This window comes from Schistocerca gregaria, chromosome 1, assembly GCF_023897955.1.
Source record: "Schistocerca gregaria isolate iqSchGreg1 chromosome 1, iqSchGreg1.2, whole genome shotgun sequence".
NCBI classification, from domain to species: domain Eukaryota; kingdom Metazoa; phylum Arthropoda; class Insecta; order Orthoptera; family Acrididae; genus Schistocerca; species Schistocerca gregaria.
In genome coordinates, this window is record NC_064920.1 from 153857151 (window position 1) to 153881105 (window position 23955).

At 44.0% G+C, this 23955-nt stretch overlaps 1 protein-coding gene across 2 annotated transcripts in view; it reads right to left on the reverse strand.

Annotated features, from left to right (window-relative positions):
* Positions 1 to 23955, reverse strand: part of LOC126335234 (estradiol 17-beta-dehydrogenase 2-like) — a 111770-nt gene that overhangs the window by 12803 nt on the left and 75012 nt on the right. For both annotated transcript variants that reach the window (XM_049998284.1, XM_049998278.1), the window contains exon 6: positions 9030 to 9141. In XM_049998284.1, the coding sequence (XP_049854241.1) occupies positions 9030 to 9141 (112 nt within the window). The remainder of the gene's footprint in view (positions 1 to 9029; positions 9142 to 23955) is intronic.

Sequence of the window (23955 nt, forward strand, 5' to 3'; positions counted from 1 at the left end):
GTCAGTATTGCCTCACGTGTTCCAACATTTCTACGGAATCCAAACTGATCCTCCCCGAGGTCCGCATATACCAGTTTTTCCATTCGTCTGTAAAGAATTCGCGTTGATATTTTGCAGCTGTGACTTATTAAACTGATGGTTCGGTAATTTTCACATCTGTCAGCACCTGCTTTCTTTGGGATTGGAATTATTATATTCTTCTTGAAGTCTGAGGGTATTTCGCCTGTCTCATACATCTTGCTCACCAGCTGGTAGAGTTTTGTCATGACTGGGTCTCCCAAGGCCGTCAGTAGTTCTAATGGAATGTTGTCTACTCCGGGGGCCTTGTTTCGACTCAGGTCTTCCAATGCTCTGTCAAACTCTTCACGCAGTATCTTATCTCCCATTTCGTCGTATCTACATCCTCTTCCATTTCCATAATATTGTCTTCTAGTACATCGCCCTTGTATAAACCTTCTATATACTCCTTCCACCTTTCTGCCTTCCCTTCTTTGCTTAAAACTGGGTTGCCATCTGAGCTCTTGATATTCATACACGTGGTTCTCTTCTCTCCAAAGGTCTCTTTAATTTTCCTGTAGGCAGTATCTATCTTACCCCTAGTGAGATAAGCTACTACATCCTTACTTTTGTCCTCTAGCCATCCCTGCTTAGCCATTTTGCACTTCCTGTCGATTTCATTTTTGAGACGTTTGTATTCCTTTTTGCCTGCTTTATTTAATGCATTTTTATATTTTCTCCTTTCATCAATTAAATTCAATATTTCTTCTGTTACCCATGGATTTCTAGCAGCCCTCGTCTTTTTACCTACATTATCCTCTGCTGCTCCTTCACTACTTCATCCCTCAGAGCTACCCATTCTTCTTCTACTGTTTTTCTTTCCCCCATTCCTGTCAATTGTTCCCTTATGCTCTCCTTGAAACTCTGTACAACCTCTGGTTCTTTCAGCTTATCCAGATCCCATGTACTTAAATTCCCACCTTTTTCCAGTTTCTTCAGTTTTAACCTACAGGTCATAACCAATAGATTGTGGTCAGAGTCCACATCTGCCCCTGGAAATGTCCTACAATTTAAAACCTGATTCCTAAATCTCTGTCTTACCATTATGTAATCTATCTGATACCTTTTAGTATCTCCAGGATTCTTCCATGTATACAACCTTCTTTTATGATTCTTGAACCAAGTGTTAGCTATGATTAAGTTATGCTCTGTGCAAAATTCTACCAGACGGCTTCCTCTTTCATTTCTTAGCCCCAATCCATAATCACCAACTATGTTTCCTTCTCTCCCTTTTCCTACTGACGAATTTCAGTCACCCGTGACTATTAAATTTTCGTCTCCCTTCACTACCTGAATAATTTCTTTTATCTCATCATACATTTCTTCAATTTCTTCGTCATCTGCAGAGCTAGTTGGTATATAAACTTGTACTACTGTAGTAGGCATGGGATTTATGTCTATCTTGGCCACAATAATGCGTTCACTATACTGTTTGTAGTATCTTACCCGCACTCCTACTTTTCTATTCATTATTAAACCTACTCCTGCATTATCCCTATTTGATTTTGTATTTATAACCCTGTACTCACCTGACCAAAAGTCTTGTTCCCCATGCCACCGAACTTCACTAATTCCCACTATATCTAACTTTAACCTATCTTTTTCCCTTTTTAAATTTTCTAACCTACCTGCCTGATTAAGGGATCTGACATTCCACGCTCCGATCCGTAGAACGCCAGTTTTCTTTCTCCTGATAACGACATCCTCCTGAGCAGTCCCCGCCCGGAGATCCGAATGGGGGACTATTTTACCTCCGGAATATTTTACCCAAGAGGATGCCATCATCATTTAATCATACAGTAAAGCTGCATGTCCTCGGGAAAAATTACGGCTGTAGTTTCCCCTTGCTTTCAGCCGTTCGCAGTACCAGCACAGCAAGGCCGTTTTGGTTAATGTTGCAAGGCCAGATCAGTCAATCATCCAGACTGTTGCCCCTGCAACTACTGAAAAGGCTGCTGCCCCTCTTCAGGAACCACATGTTCGCCTGGCCTCTCAACAGATGCCCCTCCGTGTGGTTGCACCTACGTTACGGCCATCTGTATCGCTGAGGCACGCAAGCCTCCCCAGCAACGGCAAGGTCCATGGTTCATGGGGGGTTTGTTGGTCTGTGTCACTCATTGCTACTTTTTTAATTCGGTGTAGCATGGTTCTGAAATATGCCATTTTTTTGCTGGCGGGGGTGGCAAGATGTGTTGTTAATACTAACATATGTGGTGGTAGGTTTTCTGTAAATACTGAATTGATGTTTATTGTTACTATTCCAAATTTTCAGGTCAAGAAAGTTAATGCTTTAATTAGTTTTATGTTCCACTGTGAATTTAATATTTTTGTGCATTTTGCTAAGATCTGCTGCTAATGTATCTTTTTCATTGCTTGTACCATCAAAAGCAGTATTGTATCATCAACATATCTTCTGTAGTATATTATTTTGTTTGAGATGTGCTAGTTGGCAGAGAAGAATTTTTGTTCTATATGGTTCATGTAAATGTCAGCCAATATCCCAGCTAAGCTACTTCCCATTGCCAAACCATCATGTTGTTGGTACAGTTTGTTGTTGAAACTAAAGTAATCATGCTCTAGAATAAGTGAAAGTATTTATATGAGTTCACAGATCTCTGCAACACTAATTTTCTTATATTTAAGCAGATTGTTTCTTATAATGTTAATAGCCTCTTTGACAGGGATGTTCGTGTACTGGTTGACTATGTCTAGTGATGCTAATTTAGCTGTTGGTGGGACGTGGATGTCTTTAATTAAGTTTATGAGTTCATGTGTGTTATGTATGGGGTAGTTATTTTCAAATGTATAGTATTTGGTAATGAGGTCTTTTAATTTACGGCTTATGAAGTATGCAGGGCTGTTTCTTGAGTTAACAATCGGGCGAATGGGACAATTTTATTTACGAACCTTGTGCTGTGCACTCAGGTTTGGTGCCTAGGGATTCATTGTTATGCAGTTACGTATTTCATATATGTTCAGTAAAAAGTTACAGTTTTGTAGCAGCTTTCTCCGAACAAATCAGCATTTGCAGCCCATATTGCTGAAGAAAACCATTCAGTGGGAAACATTGAGGACAACTTAAAAATTTTGCATCTAACAGAAAAAGGAGCCACTATGAATATATTAGAAGAATTAGAAGTACACACACACAAAAACAGCACCCCACACTCTATCATTAACGATCAAACAGTGTTAGCTAACACCCCCTTCCTGAAAAATTTCCAAAAATTACTTTCCAGCCTCCAAAGCACGACAGGTAGCATATGGAGAAACAATTTGAGTAGCGGTTGGTACAACAGTGCCACAACGAACTGTTACAAATGGATTGCTTCAAGGACAGCACTATCGAGAAGGCAGAAAATCGTGTTTGTCGTATTGGTCTATCACCTCAGATTGCATCTGCAGCAACAATTTGAGTAGCGGTTGGTACAACAGTGCCGCAACGAACTGTTACAAATAGATTGCTTCAAGGACAGCACTATCGAAAAGGCAGAAAATCGTGTTTGTCGTATTGGTCTATCACCTCAGATTGCATCTGCAGCAACAATTTGAGTAGCGGTTGGTACAACAGTGCCGCAACGAACTGTTACAAATAGATTGCTTCAAGGACAGCACTACCAAGAAGGCAGAAAATCGTGTTTGTCGTATTGGTCTGTCACCTCAGATTGCATCTGCAGCAACAATTTGAGTAGCAGTTGGTACAACAGTGCCACAACGAACTGTTACAAATGGATTGCTTCAAGGACAGTACTATCGAGAAGGCAGAAAATCGTGTTTGTCGTATTGGTCTGTCACCTCAGATTGCATCTGCAGCAACAATTTGAGTAGCGGTTGGTACAACAGTGACGCAACGAACTATTACAAATAGATTGCTTCAAGGACAGCACTACCGAGAAGGCAGAAAATGGTGTCTGTCGTATTGTTCTGGCACGTTAGATCTGCAGCAACAATTTGAGTAGCGGTTGGTACAACAGCGATACAACAAACTGTTACAAATGGATTGCTTCAAGGACAGCACTATCGAGAAGGCAGAAAATCGTCTTTGTCGTATTGGTCTGTCACCTCAGATTGCACCTGCAGCAACAATTTGAGTAGCGGTTGGTACAACAGTGCCACAACGAACTGTTACAAATAGATTGCTTCAAGGACAGCACTACCAAGAAGGCAGAAAATCGTGTTTGTCGTATTGGTCTGTCACCTCAGATTGCATCTGCAGCAACAATTTGAGTAGCAGTTGGTACAACAGTGCCACAACGAACTGTTACAAATAGATTGCTTCATGGACAGCACTACCAAGAAGGCAGAAAATCGTGTTTGTCGTATTGGTCTGTCACCTCAGATTGCATCTGCAGCAACAATTTGAGTAGCGGTTGGTACAAGAGTGCCGCAACGAACTGTTACAAATAGATTGCTTCAAGGACAGTACTATCGAGAAGGCAGAAAATCGTGTTTGTCGTATTGGTCTGTCACCTCAGATTGCATCTGCAGCAACAATTTGAGTAGTGGTTGGTACAACAGTGCCGCAACGAACTGTTACAAATATATTGCTTCAAGGACAGCACTCTCGAGAAGGCAGAAAATCGTGTTTGTCGTATTGGTCTGTCACCTCAGATTGCAACTGCAGCAACAATTTGAGTAGCGGTTGGTACAACAGTGCCACAACGAACTGTTACAAATGGATTGCTTCAAGGACAGCACTATCGAGAAGGCAGAAATCGTGTTTGTCGTATTGGTCTGTCACCTTAGAGTGCATCTGCAGCAACAATTTGAGTAGCGGTTGGTACAACAGTGCCGCAACGAACTGTTACAAATGGATTGCTTCAAGGACAGCACTATCGAGTAGGCAGGAAATGGTGTCTGTCGTATTGCTCTGTCACCTCAGATTGCATCTACAGCAACAATTTGAGTAGCGGTTGGTACAACAGTGCCACAACGAACTGTTACAAATAGATTGCTTCAAGTACGGACAGCTCCGAGCCAGACGCCCTGTAGTGTACATTCCACTGACCCCAAAAGAACCTCAATTTCCGGCTTCAATGCTGCCAAGCGAGAGCTTGTTGGAAGGCAAGGTGGAGGTGTGTTGTATTTTCTGATGAAAGTTGGTTCTGCCTCGATGCCAGTGATGGTTGTGTGTTGCGTAGATGATGAAGATGTTTGGATTGTGAGGCGCTCTACTGCGCGGCTATGAGCGCCCGGACAAATTCCCAACCTTCTCTCAGGGAAATATTGCCACGAGGATGAATGATGATGAAATGGTGAGGACAACACAAAGAGTCGTCTCGAGGCAGGTGAAAATCCTGGACCCCGCCGGGAATCTAACCCTGGATCCCGTGCTCGGGAAGCGAGAACGCGACCGCGGTACCACGAGCTTCGGACGTGTGTTGGTTAGAAGGCGGCCTGTTGAGGACGTGTACCCAACCAGTCTGCGTGCTAGACATCTGGCCCTACACCTGGACCTATTGTCCAGGGCACGATTTCGTTTGACAGCAGAAATATGGTTCAAATGGCTCTGAGCACTATGCGACTTAACTTCTGAGGTCATCAGTCGCCTAGAACTTAGAACTAATTAAATCTAACTAACCTAAGGACATCACACACATCCATGCCCGAGGCAGGTTTTGTACTTGCGACCGTAGCGGTCGCTCGGTTCCGGGCTGAAGCGCCTAGAACCGCACGGCTACTCCCGCCGGCCTGGCAACAGAAGTACTGATACTAAAATGTAGACTTTCACGGCCGGAAATATCATGTCAGTTATAATTATCCGGGCTGACGTGCCGTGGTCGGTTGATGAATTCTGTGTCAATTCCTAATGTTTCGTCTCCGACTGCGGGAGACATCTTCAAGGGGGTCCGTAGCTCGCTGGAAGGTCCAAGACACCCACTGCCTCGCTACTGACTGACAGTCAGTTAGTAGCGAGCCAGTGCGTGTGTTGGACCTTCCATCGAGCTACTGCCTCGCTACTGACTGACAGTCAGTTAGTAGCGAGCCAGTGCGTTTGTTGGACCTTCCATCGAGCTACGGACCCCCTTGAAGATGTCTCCCGCAGTCTAAGACGAAACGTTGGACATTGACACAGAATTCATCAACCGACCACGGCATAACAGCCCTGATAATTATAATGGACAGCAGAAGTACTCTCATTGTTATCTCATGCACCCTGACTGCAAATTTTTACGTCAGTCTAGTGATTCGACCTTTGTGCTGCCATTTGTGAACAGCAGTCCAGGGGTGTTTTACAACAGGATGTTCAAATGTGTGTGAAATCCTGTGAATCTTAACTGCTAAGGTCATCAGACCCTAAGGTTACACACTACTTAACCTAAATGATCCTAAAGACAAACACACACACCCATGCCCGAGGGAGGACTCGAACCTCCACCGGGACCAGCCGCACATTCCAGGACTGCAGCGCTCCAGACCTCTCGGCTAATCCGGCGCGGCTACAACAGGATAACGCTTGCCCACATGCCTCTGTTGTAACACAACATTCCCGTTCGGAGCTTCGACATGTTGCCTTGGCCTGCTCAATCTCCAGATCTGCCTCCAGTCGAGAACACATGGGACACCATCTGAGGACAGTTCCAGCGTCACCCACAAAGAGCATTAACCGTCCGTATATTGGCCGCCAAAGTGCAACATGCGTGTGTTGTCATCCCACAAACTAACCTATGGCATCTGTACAATACAATGCATGCACGTTTGCATGCTTACAATCAGCATTCTGACTTATCTCGCATTTATATTTGCCTGTGATCTTGCAATGTTTATCACTTAAATATGTCACCTAGACAAACGTATTTCCGAAATTTCAATACTCTACATTAATTATTTTATGGCGTTGGAATTTTTTTTCCGTTAGTGTAGTTATATCAGAACAACACAGTTTACGTTATTTTGTGAAGAGTAACATTATACATATGATTTACAATCAGGTTTATTCAGTTTATAGGTCATAGCGGCGAACAGCGTAAAAAACAATGGCGTAGGAGGACAAAAGTGGTGGAATATAAATAATGAAAGAGGAGAAAAATCACGTAGGATAATAAGTATATTTGGTTTAATATTTCACGGCGAGTAACTGACATACTACTACTGACATAGTCAAACACATGGATGTTGCAGACGTAGCGCACACATTTGTTCACAATTCTAACAGTTTGTTTCCACTATTTGTTCCATCGTAGATTACATCGCAGCAGTCCGGAAACATTTAATGTTACTTATAATCCGTTTTGATTTCAAAATGTTTTTTCACACGACCGGTTGCGGTTCCTCTAGAACCATTTTCAGATCTGAAATGACAGATCTGAAATGACAATTATACTAATTTACTATTTCACAAATGCAAACCTATTTCATCCTATCCGATCAACATCAAATGTACCAGAAAGTACTTGCAATTTCGGTTACAGGAGTAACCCGTCTACACACAGCAACCTTCACATGTTGCGGCACATTAAATTGGTTGGCAGAATCCTCGTCATTTATATTAATTATAAAACTCTAACCGACAGGTGGCGTCTGGTACATTTGCTACATTACATATGCACATACTGTATTTTTATTGTGTATTGTGTATTTTAATTTTGACAAGTACAGATTTTAACTTTGACAACTACAGATTTTAACTAAGTATTTTAGAGACAAAAGCAAATTAGAAAAATCTACTTAATACAGTATGTGAATATGTAATGTAACGAGACGTGCATTCTGCCAACCAGCTTAATGTGACGCAGCATGTGAAGGTTACTGTGTGTGGACGGGTTACTCCTGGAACCGAAATTGCAGGTACGTTCTGGTACATTTGATGTTGATCGGATAGGATGAAATATGTTTGCATTTGTGAAATAGTAAATTAGTATCATTGTCATTTCAGATCTGAAGATGGTTCTAGAGGAACCGAAACCGGTCGTGTGAAAAAACATTTTGCAATCAAAACGGATTATAAGTAACATTGTACAACCAGTGATTGAGCTATCCCATCAGACATTATGTCTGTTTTTGCGAAAATATTTACCGAAGTTTCTGGAGGATGCAGAGACGAGAGTAAGTATTTCTTAGCACAGCACGTGATGCCAATTTCAAGTGATAATCCAAAGTTAGGTTTAAGCTCTTAACTGGTTTCTATTAAGCTGAAGTTTTCGGTGAATTTAGGACTTTCTGACTTCTGCTGAAAAACTAAAACTCATCTTAGGTCCAGATTTTGCTCCCATCTGAACGCTGAAGACAGGTCGTCATTTATTCGACCGATAGCACTAATGGTATCTACAAGTCTGATGCTGAAGTAATACTGAATTTCAGAGTTTTAATCGAACGTTTAATAAACGCTTGTATTTGTGATAAAGTAAGAGACAGTAATATGCTGCTTACAATGCGATAACGACCTAGAAGCAGAATTTTCCCTAGTAGCAGTAGAATGCTGTCTTCTACAAAAGAAAATGATGTGTGTTTGGTGGAAGTCCCAATCTCTGACTAACAGAACATTCAAGGAAGATTAGGGACAAACGCCCTGGTGATAGCGATGTCATTTGAGAGGAAGCACAAACTCTTAGTATGTAGGAGGAAAATGCGCATGTCCTTTTCGAAGGAACCATCACGATGTTTGCCTTAAGCGGTATAGGTAAATAACGTAAAACCTAAAGTTGGGTAGGCAGTCGAGAATTTAAGACCTGGTCGCTTCCGAAAGTGAGTCCATTGTCTTAACAACCACGTCGCTTGCCTGTGGGATGAGGTACAGCGTACGTTGCCTGATTGCCAGACGTATCAGTTCGTTCATAACCCCACCAATTTCTGTTCAACATGCTACAGGGACAATAGGAACAAATTCGCGTTCAGTGTATCATATATCAGAGAAAAAGATTAAAGACTGTAGTCGTATAAATTTCACGTTTCGTGTCTTTGGAATGAGCAGCAGTGAGGATTCTAAGACTTCTGGTGATAGGATATATTACACAGAATGCAGATCAGCTTACCTCACAATTCTTTCTTGCCGCCTGTCGAATGCCTTCTCTGTCATCGGACAGAGTCTTCTCACTGTTTTCAAAGTACTTCGCCTGCAAGCAGTCTACGTCAGAAATAGCAGTTCTGCAAGAAACCAAGACATTAGGAAATGAAAATATGTACTGGATATCCCAAAACAACATAAAAAAGAGAAAAACTACGATGTAAAATAAGATGCCACTTCAGGAAATATGAAGTATTTGACGGTATGATGAAAATTAGATTTCGTGGTGTATTTACATTCGTATTGTCTTTGTTTTATAGCTGTATCCATTTTTTTATTTCACAGTATAGCCTGAGCTAATCTTCCTTGAGGCATTCCGATTGTATTAATGGGCATGAATAGAAAAGATCGAAGCAATGGTCGAGAAAAGTAGCCAACGCATTAGTTTTTACAGACTGACTGAGCAATAATAAGAAAATCTTCTTCTTTCACACATTATAATATTTTCAGTAGCGCAACTACAGATACTACGTAGATCTATATTAACCTAAGGGTGTTTTAGTGCACATTACGTTATTTGCAGAATAGTTTTAATTTTACTGAGAGACGTAGTAATGTGGCGAACTTATAAGAAGGCAGACGATGGAAAGATACACAGTGGCAGACACATCTAGGCGCGACGAACCAAACCATTCATAAGTCATGAACGGGTTTGGAGTGTGGACTGAACATCAACGATGATTTTCATGTGAACTGTGTCTGATGACTGCTACATTGTTATCGTGGTGTTCTAAGGGGAAGAGGGCGCAGTCGCTGTCGTTGGCAGGCATATTTTGTTCATCTCCGGCACAAGCCTGGATAACCGTTGATCTGAATGTATCGTATCCTCAGTCCTTCACTGCTTGACCATCACATCTGATTAGCTATATGGGCAGCAATCAAGTCCACATTTCTGAAACTGCTTAAGGATCACAAAACCATGTCACGAGGGAATATTATACCATTCGTTGTACTTAAATAACGACATTTGTTATGCCACTTTGGGAGAAGAGCTAAAATGCTGATGGGATCACGTTTTCTCGTGTAATTTTACTGCTCTTTCGAGATACTAAATCATCGTAATTGACTGTATCGTATAGTGAGAGACATCAGCGAACCACACCTCAAGCGACGTGAGTAAACCAGCTCCTAGCTCGCTGCTACATCCAATTAAGACCTTCCGGATGCTCGGTAGAGTGTGTTGCGATACTGTAGGATGAACTCGAGAATATTCTGCGCTTTTCAGTGTTCCTCCTTCAACGAGAAGATGTGCACACCCGGTTGGAGGAAAGCCAGACAGTAGGAACTGAGGAAATCAGAGAACGCTCGACACCGTCAATATCCACAAATCGGAAGCACCGTTTGGCCCTGCAGGGTGGTCAGAAACCGTTCGAAAAACTTATGAGAGGTTTCAGGGAAAGCTGTGTTAAGAAATAGTTGTTGAGAAACAATTCAGTACGTTGCACCGTTTCCAAGTTATTTAGCACTGAAGTTAGCCAGTCAGATCGTTGGCCGTGCGAATTCCAAACTTGTAAGCGCTAAAACGCGACAATGCACAGATATCAGTGGTCTGTGTGTATCCACTTTTCGAACGTCTCATTACCAATGAAAATGAGCCGGTTTTGGACGTGATAAATTTAAGCTAGGTGAGAAAAAGTTACATTGCTCAGTTTGAGAAAACCAAACGAAGAACACGTATGGCGACACTCGCAGGCTACTTCAATTTGCGCGGGCAACGACCTGATTGGATAACTTCAATGCTAAATAACACGGAAAATGCGCAACAGATTGCATTTTCCTTAACAATTATTTCTCGCATTACATTCCCTGCAACACTCTTACAAGTTTTACGGGCAGTTTGTGTCCACCCTGTGTATTAACCTGTGGAATCCTGTCGACTCGTGTCTTATAGATTGCCTAGGAAGCTGATTTTTCGGATAGCTAGACAACATACACTACTGGACATTAAAATTGTTACACCACGAAGATGACGTGCTACAGATGCGAAATTTAACCGACAGAAAGAAGATGCTGCGATATGCAAATGATTAGCTTTTCAGAGCATTCACACAAGGTTGGCGCCGGTGGCGACACCTACAACGTGCTGACATGAGGATTTCTCATACACAAACAGCAGTTGACCAGCGTTGCCTTGTGAAACGTTGTTGTGATGCCTCGTGTAAGGAGGAGAAATGCGTACCATCACGTTTACGACTTTGATAAAGGTCGGATTGTAGCCTATCGCGATTGCGGTTTATCGTATCCCGACATTTCTGCTTGCGTTGGTCGAGATCCAATGACTGTTAGTAGAATATGGAATCGGTGGGTTCAGGAGGGTAATACGGAACGCCGTGCTGAATCCCAACGGCGTCGTGTCACTAGCAGTCGAGATAACAGGCATCTTATCCGCATGGCTGTAACGGATCGTGCATCCACGTCTAGATCCCAGAGTCAACAGATGGGGACTTTTGCAAGACAACAACCATCTGCACGAACAGTTCGACGACGTTTCCAGCAGCATGGACTATCAGCTCGGACACCATGGCTGCGGTTACCCTTGACGCAGCATCAAAGACAGGAGCGCCTGCGATGGTGTGCTCAACGACGAACCTGGGTTCACGAATGACAAAACGTCATTTTTTCGGATGAATCCAGGTTCTGTTTACAGCATCATGATGGTCGCATCCGTATTTGGCAACATTGCGGTGAACGCACGTTGGAAGCGTGTATTCGTCATCGCCATACTGGCGTTTCACCCGGCGCGATGCTATGGGGTGCCATTGGTTACGCGTCTCGGTCACCTCTTGTTCGCATTGACGGCACTTTGAACAGTGGTCGTTACATTTCAGATGTGTTACGACTAGTGGCTCTACCCTTCATTCAATCCCAACGAAACCCTACTTTTCAGCAGGATAATGCACGACTACATGTTGCAGGTCCTGTACGGGCCTTTGTGGATACAGAAAAAGTTTGATTGCTATCCTGGCCAGCGCATTCTCCAGATCTCTCACCAACTGAAAACGTCTGGTCAATGGTGGCCGAGCAACTGTCTCGTCACAATACGCCAGTCACTACTCTTGATGAACTGTGGTATCGTGTTGAAGCTGCGTGGGCGGGTGTACCTGTACACGCCATCCAAGCTCGCCAGTCACTACTCTTGATGAACTGTGGTATCGTGTTGAAGCTGCGTGGGCAGGTGTACCTGCACACGCCATCCAAGCTCTGTTTGACTCAATGCCCAGGCGTATCGAGGCCGTTATTACGGAGAGGAGTGGTTGTTCTGGGTACTGATTTCTCAGGGTGTGTGCACCCAAACTGCGTGAAAATGTGATCACATGTCAGTTCTAGTATATTATATTTGTCCAATGAATACCCGTTTATCATCTGCATTTCCTCTTGGTGTAGCAATTTTAATGGCCAGTAGTGTACAAACAAATCATATTAATAGAGTTTATTACAGTAATTGAACTGATAGTAGTTAACTTTGTATTTACAACTAGTTGTCGCAAGCAGTTGCCGACATGCAAATAATCAATATCCTTCAACGTATACAATTTCCTTGTAAGCAGTGAATAACACAAGTTCATAAGTCACTGTTATCGTTAATATCACTGCGGCTCTTATGGCGCGTCTTCTAGTGCCTCCCTTCTAGTCCTTGTCTAGTAGTGCGCCGAGGCCTGGCGGAGCGTCGCTTGCATTCTCTTCGGATAGAGGCCGCTTCTGTCGTGGTGGCGTCTTAGTCAGCGTGCTATTGGCTGACGTCGCCTCACAGCCCTCTGCTGTACCGTTCTTGATCTTCGAGTCGGTGCTGGTCGTTACGCCGGAACATAACAACTATGAAAAAAAGTATCGTCAGGCAAAATTCTGAAGATATTTGAGACGACTACCAGGTGGAGGTCTATATCGATAATTGAAAAAGTCATCTAAGATCAAATCTGAGAAAAGGAAGTAAGTGGAAGAAGATTGACACCATTTTCAGTTACTTCTTGGACAATGTTATCTGTCATCACCGGCGAAAATGATGATTTTGTGTTGCAGATGCATGTGTGCCATGTCGTAGGTAGATCAGTATAGTGTGGCGTAGCGTGTATGGATCCCTTCACTCCTTACCACTAAAGGCGGAGTGGGCTATTCCAGGAATAATCCATACAAGAGTCTGGGATTTTTCAGGCAAATACCAGCCTAAGAGACCCCAGTTGAGGACATCTAGGAGGGATTTACAGCTTCGGAACTTACCGTACATCTAAGAAAAACTTGAGCAGATCAGATTTTTAATTTAATCTGTCCCTGATAAAAATTATTGATGCTAGTCTACTTGAACGTGTATTTGTTCGGGTGTATACTGAGAAAAATCGATGACTTGCTCGACATGTAAAGTGATTTAGGGGTTTTGTTTCCTTTTTCTTTTTTCCCTGCACCTTCCATTCTTTACTCCTGGGAGCAGATCCGACAGATCATAGACTCACGCCTCTGTTCAGCCAATACCAGGCGAACTGACAGTGGGAGTTTCCATTTCGCAAGAAATGAGAGTGGCTTACAAGTTGTGATATTTGCCTGACAAGCCAACGATGCATTCCGTCAGCCTAGACCAGAACTAAGAAACTGAAACTATTTTAATCTGTTTCTGGTAGAATGTCATCATTATTCCAGACAAAAATTAATATTTTGTGTATGTATCTCCTCGAGGAAAAAGCATTTCAGTCGGCAATGTTGAAACTTAAAATTTTCGGGAGATATGTGGACGACACCTTCGTAGTACCGCCACAAGGGGCAGGAACGCTTCTTGCATTTCTGGAGCACCTTAACTACCCCCATCCGAGCATTTGCTTCGCCATGGAAGTGGAGGAAAATGGAGAACTCGCGTTGTTAGCTGTCTTTGTCCGCAGAATAGAAGCGGTTCCTCAGGTCACAGCGTGTTCTACAAACCAACTAACACTAACCTATATCTACTAACTGCCATCACGTACCTCAGTGCAGTGGCGCATTACGAACTGTAGTTCACAGCGCTAGAGCTACCTCAGATGCAGGAAGGTTATCATCAGAGATTAGGGATACATAAACACCCGTGCCTGTGTGGGAAACCTTACATTGGCCAGACGTGTCATACTCTTAGGGGTAGACGCCTCCATGGTCTGGGACTCCATCATTAAAGAAGCGCGTGAAACTGACGACCTGATTAACACATAGGTGTGACTCGAGCTTAGCAAGACGTGAGGTCCAACATTGGCGGTAGTAAGGCATCGTCGGCTGCAGACGAATGAATCCGAGAAAACACAAACGGGGAATTGGAGACCGGACAATTAAATTTGGCGCCAATATTCAGCTTGCTCACGCGCTGGGTCTCGTTTTGCGACCGCACTTTTCCTGCGTTGTGCATGCGAAGAACGTGGGCCGTTCCTCCGGCAAGAGGCACTGGATATAGAGGTCCTCTGTGATCTGTCTACGATGGTGTGGTAGCCCGACCACTTAGGGTCTGCGCTTTTCTAGTGCACCAGTGCATATATTGGCGAGCCTCTGCAGCAAAGCGTCAGTAAGCACCTTAGGATGGCGAACAGCTGTCTCAACATTATCCGGCGTGACACCCGTGAACCAGTGAAGCAGTTATCACGTCTGGAAAGTCTAGAGCAGCACAAGATTTTTATCCCTCCTATTATCATTGAGACAATATTTCGAATTGCTGTATTATTTGATCGTCTAGCGTAGAACGTACTTTTAACAATAATAAGAATTTTTATTTCAATTGGACATCTATGCAGTTTCCATCACCATTTCTTTGTTTGTTGGCTTGGTATGCAAACTGCTATGCTGGTCCTAGCATGTCTAACCTGCATTTTTTCTCCCTTGAAAATTGCTTTACTTCTCAGGAGACTGCAATCATATTTAGTTCTAGATCGAATGATACTCATGAAAACAAAAATATTCTGGTTCCTGTTCATGCTATATTCTACCGTCTACCCGATGGGAGGCCCTAGTCACACATTCCTGCAATCAACACATATCTTTACAAAATCATTGAACGATATTCAGTTCCTCCAAGTGGTTGGTAAATGTGTTTTAAATTCACATTTTCTTGTTTGAAGGCTATAATGAGGTTTGTGAGGTTTGCACTATCCCTAACCAATTGTTTTAGCTAAAGTACATCAGCACTCATATGACAACGGAGACAGAACTGTTTTTCGAATTTGGTCTTGTTTATACACAAAAACATCGTCAAATATGAACATTGTGTTTGGCTTTACTTTTTCCAGTGGAGGGATATCACTGATTTCACATTGCGCGATATCTCCTGTAAAGCTGATACTTGGCCTGAAACAGCGTTTTTGAAAACACACAAGCATGTTCAAATCGTACTCCATCTACATTTGTTGGCAACGTCATGAGAACATTAGTCTTGCCACAATAGCATGGACCTACAGCAATTGCTCGTATATTATAAGAAAGGAGTATTCCATTCCTCTGCCTCTTCTTCTTCTTCTTCAGGTCTTCTTTTGCATCTTCAAAGGACTAGTCACCTAGAACAAAGTCCTTGTCACGTGGATGTTACCCACCCTGCCATGATAGCAAGTAGGTCAGGCACCGACAAGTAGTGGGCACATATAGAAAGAAACACTTGTGAGGAGGGTAATAATACGTGTAACCACCACAGCTTTGTCACCTAACCAACTGAGCTACATTGCCTAAACAGAGAATGGCAACTGTCTGCTGCTGTATGATTATAGGCACAGCATTGAAAATAATGATATTAATAAGTTTAATACTTGGACTATATGCGAGAGGTATTAAATAAAACACAAATAAAGTTTGAGAGTATATAAACATTATTTAGTTAAATTTCCTCATCGGACATAGTATTTTTTTAAAAAATCATCAGACTCTTTCTTTATATTCTTTGCACCTTTACAGTATTTCCAAAATAAAGCTTTCTGTTATGCAATGAATTCCACACATATCTCCTTTGAACATCGGCGCAACTCAAAATACTCTGATTTTTCACATGAACATTTAACCTGTTTCTCTTCCAGCTCTGGGTTCATGCAGAAAGGAAGGTACTGTTCGAAATCATCAACTTGTACACTATGCACACATAGAAAGTTTACAACATCATTGTATGTGAAGACTATCCTTGGCAACCAAAGACTCAGTCTCTACAATGCAAACCATAACTCACTCTCCACATCACATATCTTCATAACTAAAGCATGCCATAGAGAAACACACTTCTCACCAGAATTCACGCTGATTGCAGAGTCATCATACACTGTTGTGGTAGATAGTGTCATACTAGCAAGGCAAATGCCCAGGGAGGTACGAGTTGGATAACACTCTGTGGTTATCTGCTGATTGATGTAGTGTTCTGCACGACATATTTTGTCCAAGTCGAACTTTAACAATCCTCGACGCGTTTTCAGTTTCTATCCTCGCATGGAGCACCCAGTTATGATGTGCTTCTGTACCCGCATTTACATGCTTTGTTCCACTAGAAGTTAAACTGTATGTAGAGCAGAAAAGCATGGGCACACTCGACCCCCTCTTATCAATAGTGTCTGCACCTTACCCCTGCGCCAGCACAGGGATGTTCCGCTGCAATGGATCATACGTTGTGTTTAGGATCACCAACAGCATTCGAAGCATTGGGAACAGAACGCACATCCTCATCACATAAATCAGTGAGCGAAACAGACAATAACAGCTCCTTGTCTTGCTCCAGCAAGTGGGCTTTTTGTGGAACCTTCTTATCCACAGCATCTGCACTCTGCCCCTGTGCTGCCACAGGAACGTTCTGTTGGGATGGGTCATATTTTGGTGACCAGTACTGACCTCCATCATGGTATTGTTTAGGACCGCCAGCAGCATTTGAGATGTCAGGAGCAGGCTGGGCGTCATCATCACCCAAATCGATGAGTAGGACAGACAATAACAGCTTCGTATCCCGCTCCAGCATGTGGGGAACGTGCGCTACAGGATCCCAGGTGATCGCTACAGGTTTATACACGCTGGAGATTGTTGCTACTCGAGGTACAGAGCTCAGTGCGGGTCTCAACAAGATGGCAGCTGAGGTTGGTGCGTGTCGAGATGTGGCAGACGCTGACATGATGGTGCTTGCCCCTGCAGGCCTTGACATGTCGAAGGCTACTCCTGAACAGGGAGGAGGAAGTGTTATGTACAGACCAAGACACGAAAACAACCAATAATAATGCCAACTACAGACAAAGATATGATATGGGATACTTACTTTTTCACTTCCTGTTCCGCAGGGCTGTGCTGGATCTCGACTGCTGATGCTGATGCTTCATAGTTTTTCTGCTGCTGCTGGCTGACTCAGTGAGACTGACGCTGTGGAGAAGCTGAATCCACCCTATATCTCCTCTGATGATGTTAGCAAATATTACCATGCTATTGGCTGAAGCCTATTATGTGACTGGATTCAGCGTTTGTACTGGTTTCTGCCCTTTTTTGTGAACTGTCGTCTTGTATTACCCCATGGGAGGGAAGGGAAAGGGGGAGGGGAGAGGAGGAGGGGCAACAGCACCCTCTGGTGGTGGTGTGGTCAACTAGGCCAGTTGGTCTACAAACCTCGAGGTGAACACATGGTTCATTGTGTAATAGGGGTGTTATGTAATTTCAAAAACGTTGACAGTTACAGCACAAGCATCTATCTACACGAGTATTGAAATGCATCTTCACGCCATCCCACTGCATTGCCATTATTTGTTGAAAAGTATTCAACCCACACTCGTCCATTATGTTTTCTTTCCACTTGTGGGGGATGCTACTGGTACAGTCCTTAGCTGTGTGCTTGTATGTAGTACAGTTCTTAAATTTACCCCTGCTCATCACCAGTATATCCTCAATTGTACACATGGATGCTTGTGCCAGAGTGGATAAACGTCTTGCCTCTTGCACTTCAGAAGACTGACTGGACTTTTATCGAATGATCCACAGTTCCAGCACCCACATTTATCAGCAAGAACTATGAAGTGTAACTTAGCTCCATCCTGCTGCATCTTCATTATTTGATGAAGCATATTTGTCTTCTTCATACATTCACCAAATATCATTGCTTTCCAAGCATGGTGCGAGTGGCTATGGAAACAATCCTCAACTGTGTGATTGCAGATAATATACCCAATAAACTCCTTCTCCAGCACAGACATCTAATCCATTGAACACAATAGTCCATCCACCCAGTCCAGCAGCTAGACACAGACTGAGCGAATTTCCAGTCATTTTTCCCCTGGGCCCCCATCGTGGATTACATCACACGAGGAGGGGAATGGAGGATGCAGCAATGTATACAAAATAAAGACTTGTGTCTGTCCTATCTGGCAGCCCAGCACAGACCAGACTGAGTTCTTTTCCTGCCAATTTCTAGGTGGGGGAGTGGAGGGGAGGGGATAGAGGTGATGAGGAGGGGGAGAGAAAGGGAAGGGTGGTGGAGTTAGATAAGTGAAGGTAGCCAAATTGACCAATTTTTCCGCCAAAATTTGAACTTCCCACCATGACACCAGTTAGACATTGCCGCCATATTGAATAAATTTGGAAACTATGCAGGATGGGCGATGCTGCTGTTGCCCAACTACTTACATTATTTGGTGAGGTTCAACACCCTGTCGCCTACTCATGGATTCACCGTTCATCAATCACTTGTCGTAAACAGTATCAGCAGTATCAGCGAACAACTAAATAGCTTCGCAGTTTCCAAGATACTCGTTCTCACGCCCCAGTTCACAAAAATCTGTCTTTTGTCAAAATCGTTTATGTCAATGGATTTCCCCATTAGCGGTCTGTGTCGTCGGTGGAATGACTCCCCATTCGTCTCTGCTTCATTTATATACTTTCCTTCTCGTGTCACATACCCACAATGCTATCAGACGGCATTAGATCTTGTCAGCAGAGGTCATAATTTCGCTCCTCAGTGTATATGCCACTGTATAGTATTTGATAAAGGATGCCCCCCTATTCTGTTCCGCTGCTAAGAATCGAAAGAAACATGTGAGTTCTTAAGCGAAGAAATTTACTAAGAAAAGTTAAAAACCGTTTATTACTAGTCTGAAGTAAAAACATTTCCATTGCTGCTTACTACTAATCTTCGTAAAACATTGTAATCTTCGTTAAACATTTTGCAGATGCACTGACGGAAAAAATTCCAAGCCCCAAGAAATAATTAATGTAGACTAATAAACTTTCGGGGATATATTTGTCTAGGAGACATTTTTAGTGGTTAACGGTGTAACAATGTAACAACCAGAATGTTGATTGCAAGTCCGTAAAGCTCGTGTATTGTGTCGTACAGGTACCGGATGTAAATTCGTGGTATGGTGTTCCATGCCTGTTGCACATGGTCGGTCAGTACAGGGTCGGTTGATACTGTCTGTGGATAACGCTGGAGTTCTCAGATGATGTCCTACACGTCCTGGTGGTCAAGCAGGCCAAGGCAACATGTCGACACACTGTATGGACATGTTGGGATACAATGAAGGTATTGGGCAAGCTTTATCCTGCTGGAAAGCATCCCCTTGAGTTTTGTTTACAAATGGTAGCTCAACGGTCGAATCACCAGACTGACGAACAAATTTGTAGTTCAGGTGCATCATACGAAATTGCACCCCAGACCATATCTCCAGGTGTAGGTCCAGTGTGTGTAGCATACAGAGAGATTAGGTGCAGGTCCTCAACTGGCCTACTTCTGACCAACATACGGCCATCACTGGCATCAAGGCAGAACCGATTTTAACCAGAAAGCACAACAGATCTCCACTCCGCCGTCCAATGAGCTCTCGCTTGACACCACTGAAATTACAAACGGTGAACGTTTGGGGAACTGGAATGCACGGTACAAATCATCTGGCTCGGAGCTGTCCTTGAAGTAACCGATCTGTAACAGTTCAGTGTGTTACTGCGGCGCCGACTGCTGCGCCGATTGCTGCAGCAGATGCATTACGATGCGCCAGAGTGTAGTGTCACGTGGCCGTCTGGATTTCTTCTTGCGGCTGTACCTTCGAGTGACCACGGCTGCTACTAATCGTGTTCAGAGGCTACATTCCTGCCAAGTCTTTTCGCAGTACCCTGGAAGGAACCTCCAGCTTCTCGTTCAAACTCGGCGAGGAGCGTCTTCGTCGTCTTAAAGGCGTCCTTGACTAACACAACTCACTACGTCCAATCTCAAAGCTAACTAACACTGGCGCCCATTACAGCGCGTGTTCAAAGCAAACCTGATTTGCATCATCACAGTGGCACTACTAGCGGCACTCTTTTGTGACTGACACGAAATTTGAGTAGACGTTAACTTTCGTTTATCTCGCAAAAAATCGTTCTTGGTGTTGGGTATGCACGAAACTTTCTACTGTCTGCTGTTAAGATTGTGCTGCTACACATACGGCAATACTACAAATTTCAGTTGAATTCTCAAATACATCTACACTCCTGGAAATGGAAAAAATAACACATTGACACCGGTGTGTCAGACCCATCATACTTGCTCCGGACACTGCGAGTGGGCTGTACCAGCAATGATCACACGCACGGCACAGCGGACACACCAGGAACCGCGATGTTGGCCGTCGAATGGCGCTAGCTGCGCAGCATTTGTGCACCGCCACCGTCAGTGTCAGCCAGTTTGCCGTGGCATACGGAGCTCCATCGCAGTCTTTAACACTGGTAGCATGCCGCGACAGCGTGGACGTGAACCGTATGTGCAGTTGACGGACTTTGAGCGAGGGCGTATAGTGGGCATGCGGGAGGCCGGGTGGACGTACCGCCGAATTGCTCAACACGTGGGGCGTGAGGTCTCCACAGTACATCGATGTTGTCGCCAGTGGTCGGCGGAAGGTGCACGTGCAGCAACGCACGGATGCACGCCAAGACCGTAGGATCCTACGCAGTGCCGTAGGGGACCGCACCGCCACTTCCCAGCAAATTAGGGACACTGTTGCTCCTGGGGTATCGGCGAGGACCATTCGCAACCGTCTCCATGAAGCTGGGCTACGGTCCCGCACACCGTTAGGCCGTCTTCCGCTCACGCCCCAACATCGTGCGGCCCACCTCCAGTGGTGTCGCGACAGGCGTGAATGGAGGGACGAATGGAGACATGTCGTCTTCAGCGATGAGAGTCGCTTCTGCCTTGGTGCCAATGATGGTCGTATGCGTGTTTGGCGCCGTGCAGGTGAGCGCCACAATCAGGACTGCATACGACCGAGGCACACAGGGCCAACACCCGGCATCATGGTGTGGGGAGCGATGTCCTACACTGGCCGTACACCTCTGGTGATCGTCGAGGGGACACTGAATAGTGCACGGTACATCCAAACCGACATCGAACCCATCGTTCTACCATTCCTAGACCGGCAAGGGAACTTGCTGTTCCAACAGGACAATGCACGTCCGCATGTATCCCGTGCCACCCAACGTGCTCTAGAAGGTGTAAGTCAACTACCCTGGCCAGCAAGATCTCCGGATCTGTCCCCCATTGAGCATGTTTGGGACTGGATGAAGCGTCGTCTCACGCGGTCTGCACGTCCAGCACGAACGCTGGTCCAACTGAGGCGCCAGGTGGAAATGGCATGGCAAGCCGTTCCACAGGACTACATCCAGCATCTCTACGATCGTCTCCATGGGAGAATAGCAGCCTGCATTGCTGCGAAAGGTGGATATACACTGTACTAGTGACGACATTGCGGATGCTCTGTTGCCTGTGTCTATGTGCCTGTGGTTCTGTCAGTGTGATCATGTGATGTATCTGACCCCAGGAATGTGTCAATAAAGTTTCCCCTTCCTGGGACAATGAATTCACGGTGTTCTTATTTCAATTTCCAGGAGTGTATATAGTAAAGTTAAATTTCTAAAAGCTGGCGAGGAACAGAACTTTACTTGTAACGAATAAATACTAATGTTTCTGTCCTTTAATTGATTCCTACCATTATCTTCTTATACCCCGTTTCTTGTTCTTATTGAACATACTGCTCACGACAGCACTACAGTAACCAGTTGAGGTCTTTTCTGCCGCTGGTTCGCATCTTGATTGTGTGCTCACATCTGACACGCGAATTACACCGCAGCGAAAACACAGACACTAGTGCAGTCCTTAGAAAACATTCTGCGAGAAGGTTTTGACGCAACGAAGTGACACATACGCTACAGTTCAACAGAAAATCAGTCATTCAATGCTGACATCATATGCCATAATCCCATGGTAGTAAATGCAAATTCGTGAACGGATATGAATTTATTTATGACGCGGGTGATGCGTTGACACGGCAGTACTGTTTTGCAAAATCGTAAAGCTTCCGGTATTACCCTCAGACACCTTTTATGGAAACTATGAGCACGCAACCTGTACAAACTACTGTAAAGTACACGTCTCACAAGCTTGCCCCTAGCATGCCGTCATGTCCCTGAATAGCAAATAAGACGATTGAAATAACTGAACTTACAACGGTCACAGTAGCTTCAACAGCAACTAGCTAAGAAAAACATCACCTACCACAACAGACCCAAAGTTGGTAGTGGACGAGTAAGGTATTATCCCCTATTCAGCCCGTTATTTGTTTTAACTTTTGTTTCGCAACCGGTTTCGGGTTTTTAAGACCTTGTCGATTTATTATCCACAAATGTTGCCACACGTGTATGGTAGCGCTTGCACACATCGTATTTCCATTTGTTTTTGTTTAACAAAATTTAACTGTTTGTGCTGTTTTGAAAGTTTATGCACATAACGTGGGACATTGTGCACAAACTATCCAAACATCAAATAAAGTTAAATTTTTATAATCCAAAACAATGGAGAAAACATACGTAGACGCTGCTATTTTCATACATGTAACAACTTTTCTTGAATAATCACTGGACTATGGCCTAGGAAGTCTGAACCAACTGTGAAACGAAAGTTTAATAAATGACACCCTTAGTGGAAAAAATGCCTCATTCATTCCCTAAGTATATGTCTGTCACACACTGCTGTTATCCGTGCTATATGCTATCACTACTGTCCAGCCTGAAATCATCTTTTCCACTGCGTCTCCTCGCTTGATACAGCTATGTGCAACAACAAAGCAACTTTTTATATTTATTCCCTCTCGCTGCGCAGTTATTTGGCTAGAAACAGGCTCATATATTTGCATATTTACAAATTGGAGCACTCAGATTTCATCTGGAGAATCAGAGACTGGCAATTTTGGAAAGCATTGTGCGATGGGAGTATATATTCTCGGATGGCGTCAAAGGTTCCCAACTTTCATTATCAGTGGTACACCGGGTTTGATGACGAGTGCCGTATCAACGTCGGTCTGCAGCGTAACATACGGCAGTAGCCGGGTGTAAGGTGGTTGAGGTATCCTAGCTCGAGAAGGAGTCCCGGGTAACAGTCGCCATCCTTTCTCGTACTCTAATTTTACATTCTAAAGAGCTACTGAACGGCGACTATTTGATGTTCGCAAAGTTACCCGCATATCTCGTTCAACGCGCTCGCTGTTTAGTGAGTACAGTACTCCTCGACACCTCGGCGAGCATAAGCCCTAAGCTAGTCGAATACCCCGTGTCAGGCGTCGCCATCACACTGCGGAGTATACAGGTACGAATGTCGGTCGGGCACATAGTTTCAGTTTGCCACATTCAATCGACGTAGCGTACGCATGTCAGAGCAGGAGAGAATTCATTCTCGACAAAGTAAGTAGTTTGGCAACACCCGTGGCCAGTACCGGCATCAGAATTGTTCATTGTTGTGAAAATTGTTGCGAGTCGGCAGTACTCAGCACAACCAGGAGCACCTCCGAAGATGCCCAACGTAGCTTTGGACGAAACGTCAGAGATGGAAGAGTTCCGTGGACCACGGCCATACAACCCGAAAGAATTTTCGGCAGCTGAAACATCCGGTCGTGAAAGCCTTCATTGTATGAAAATATGTACTACTGGCAGAACAC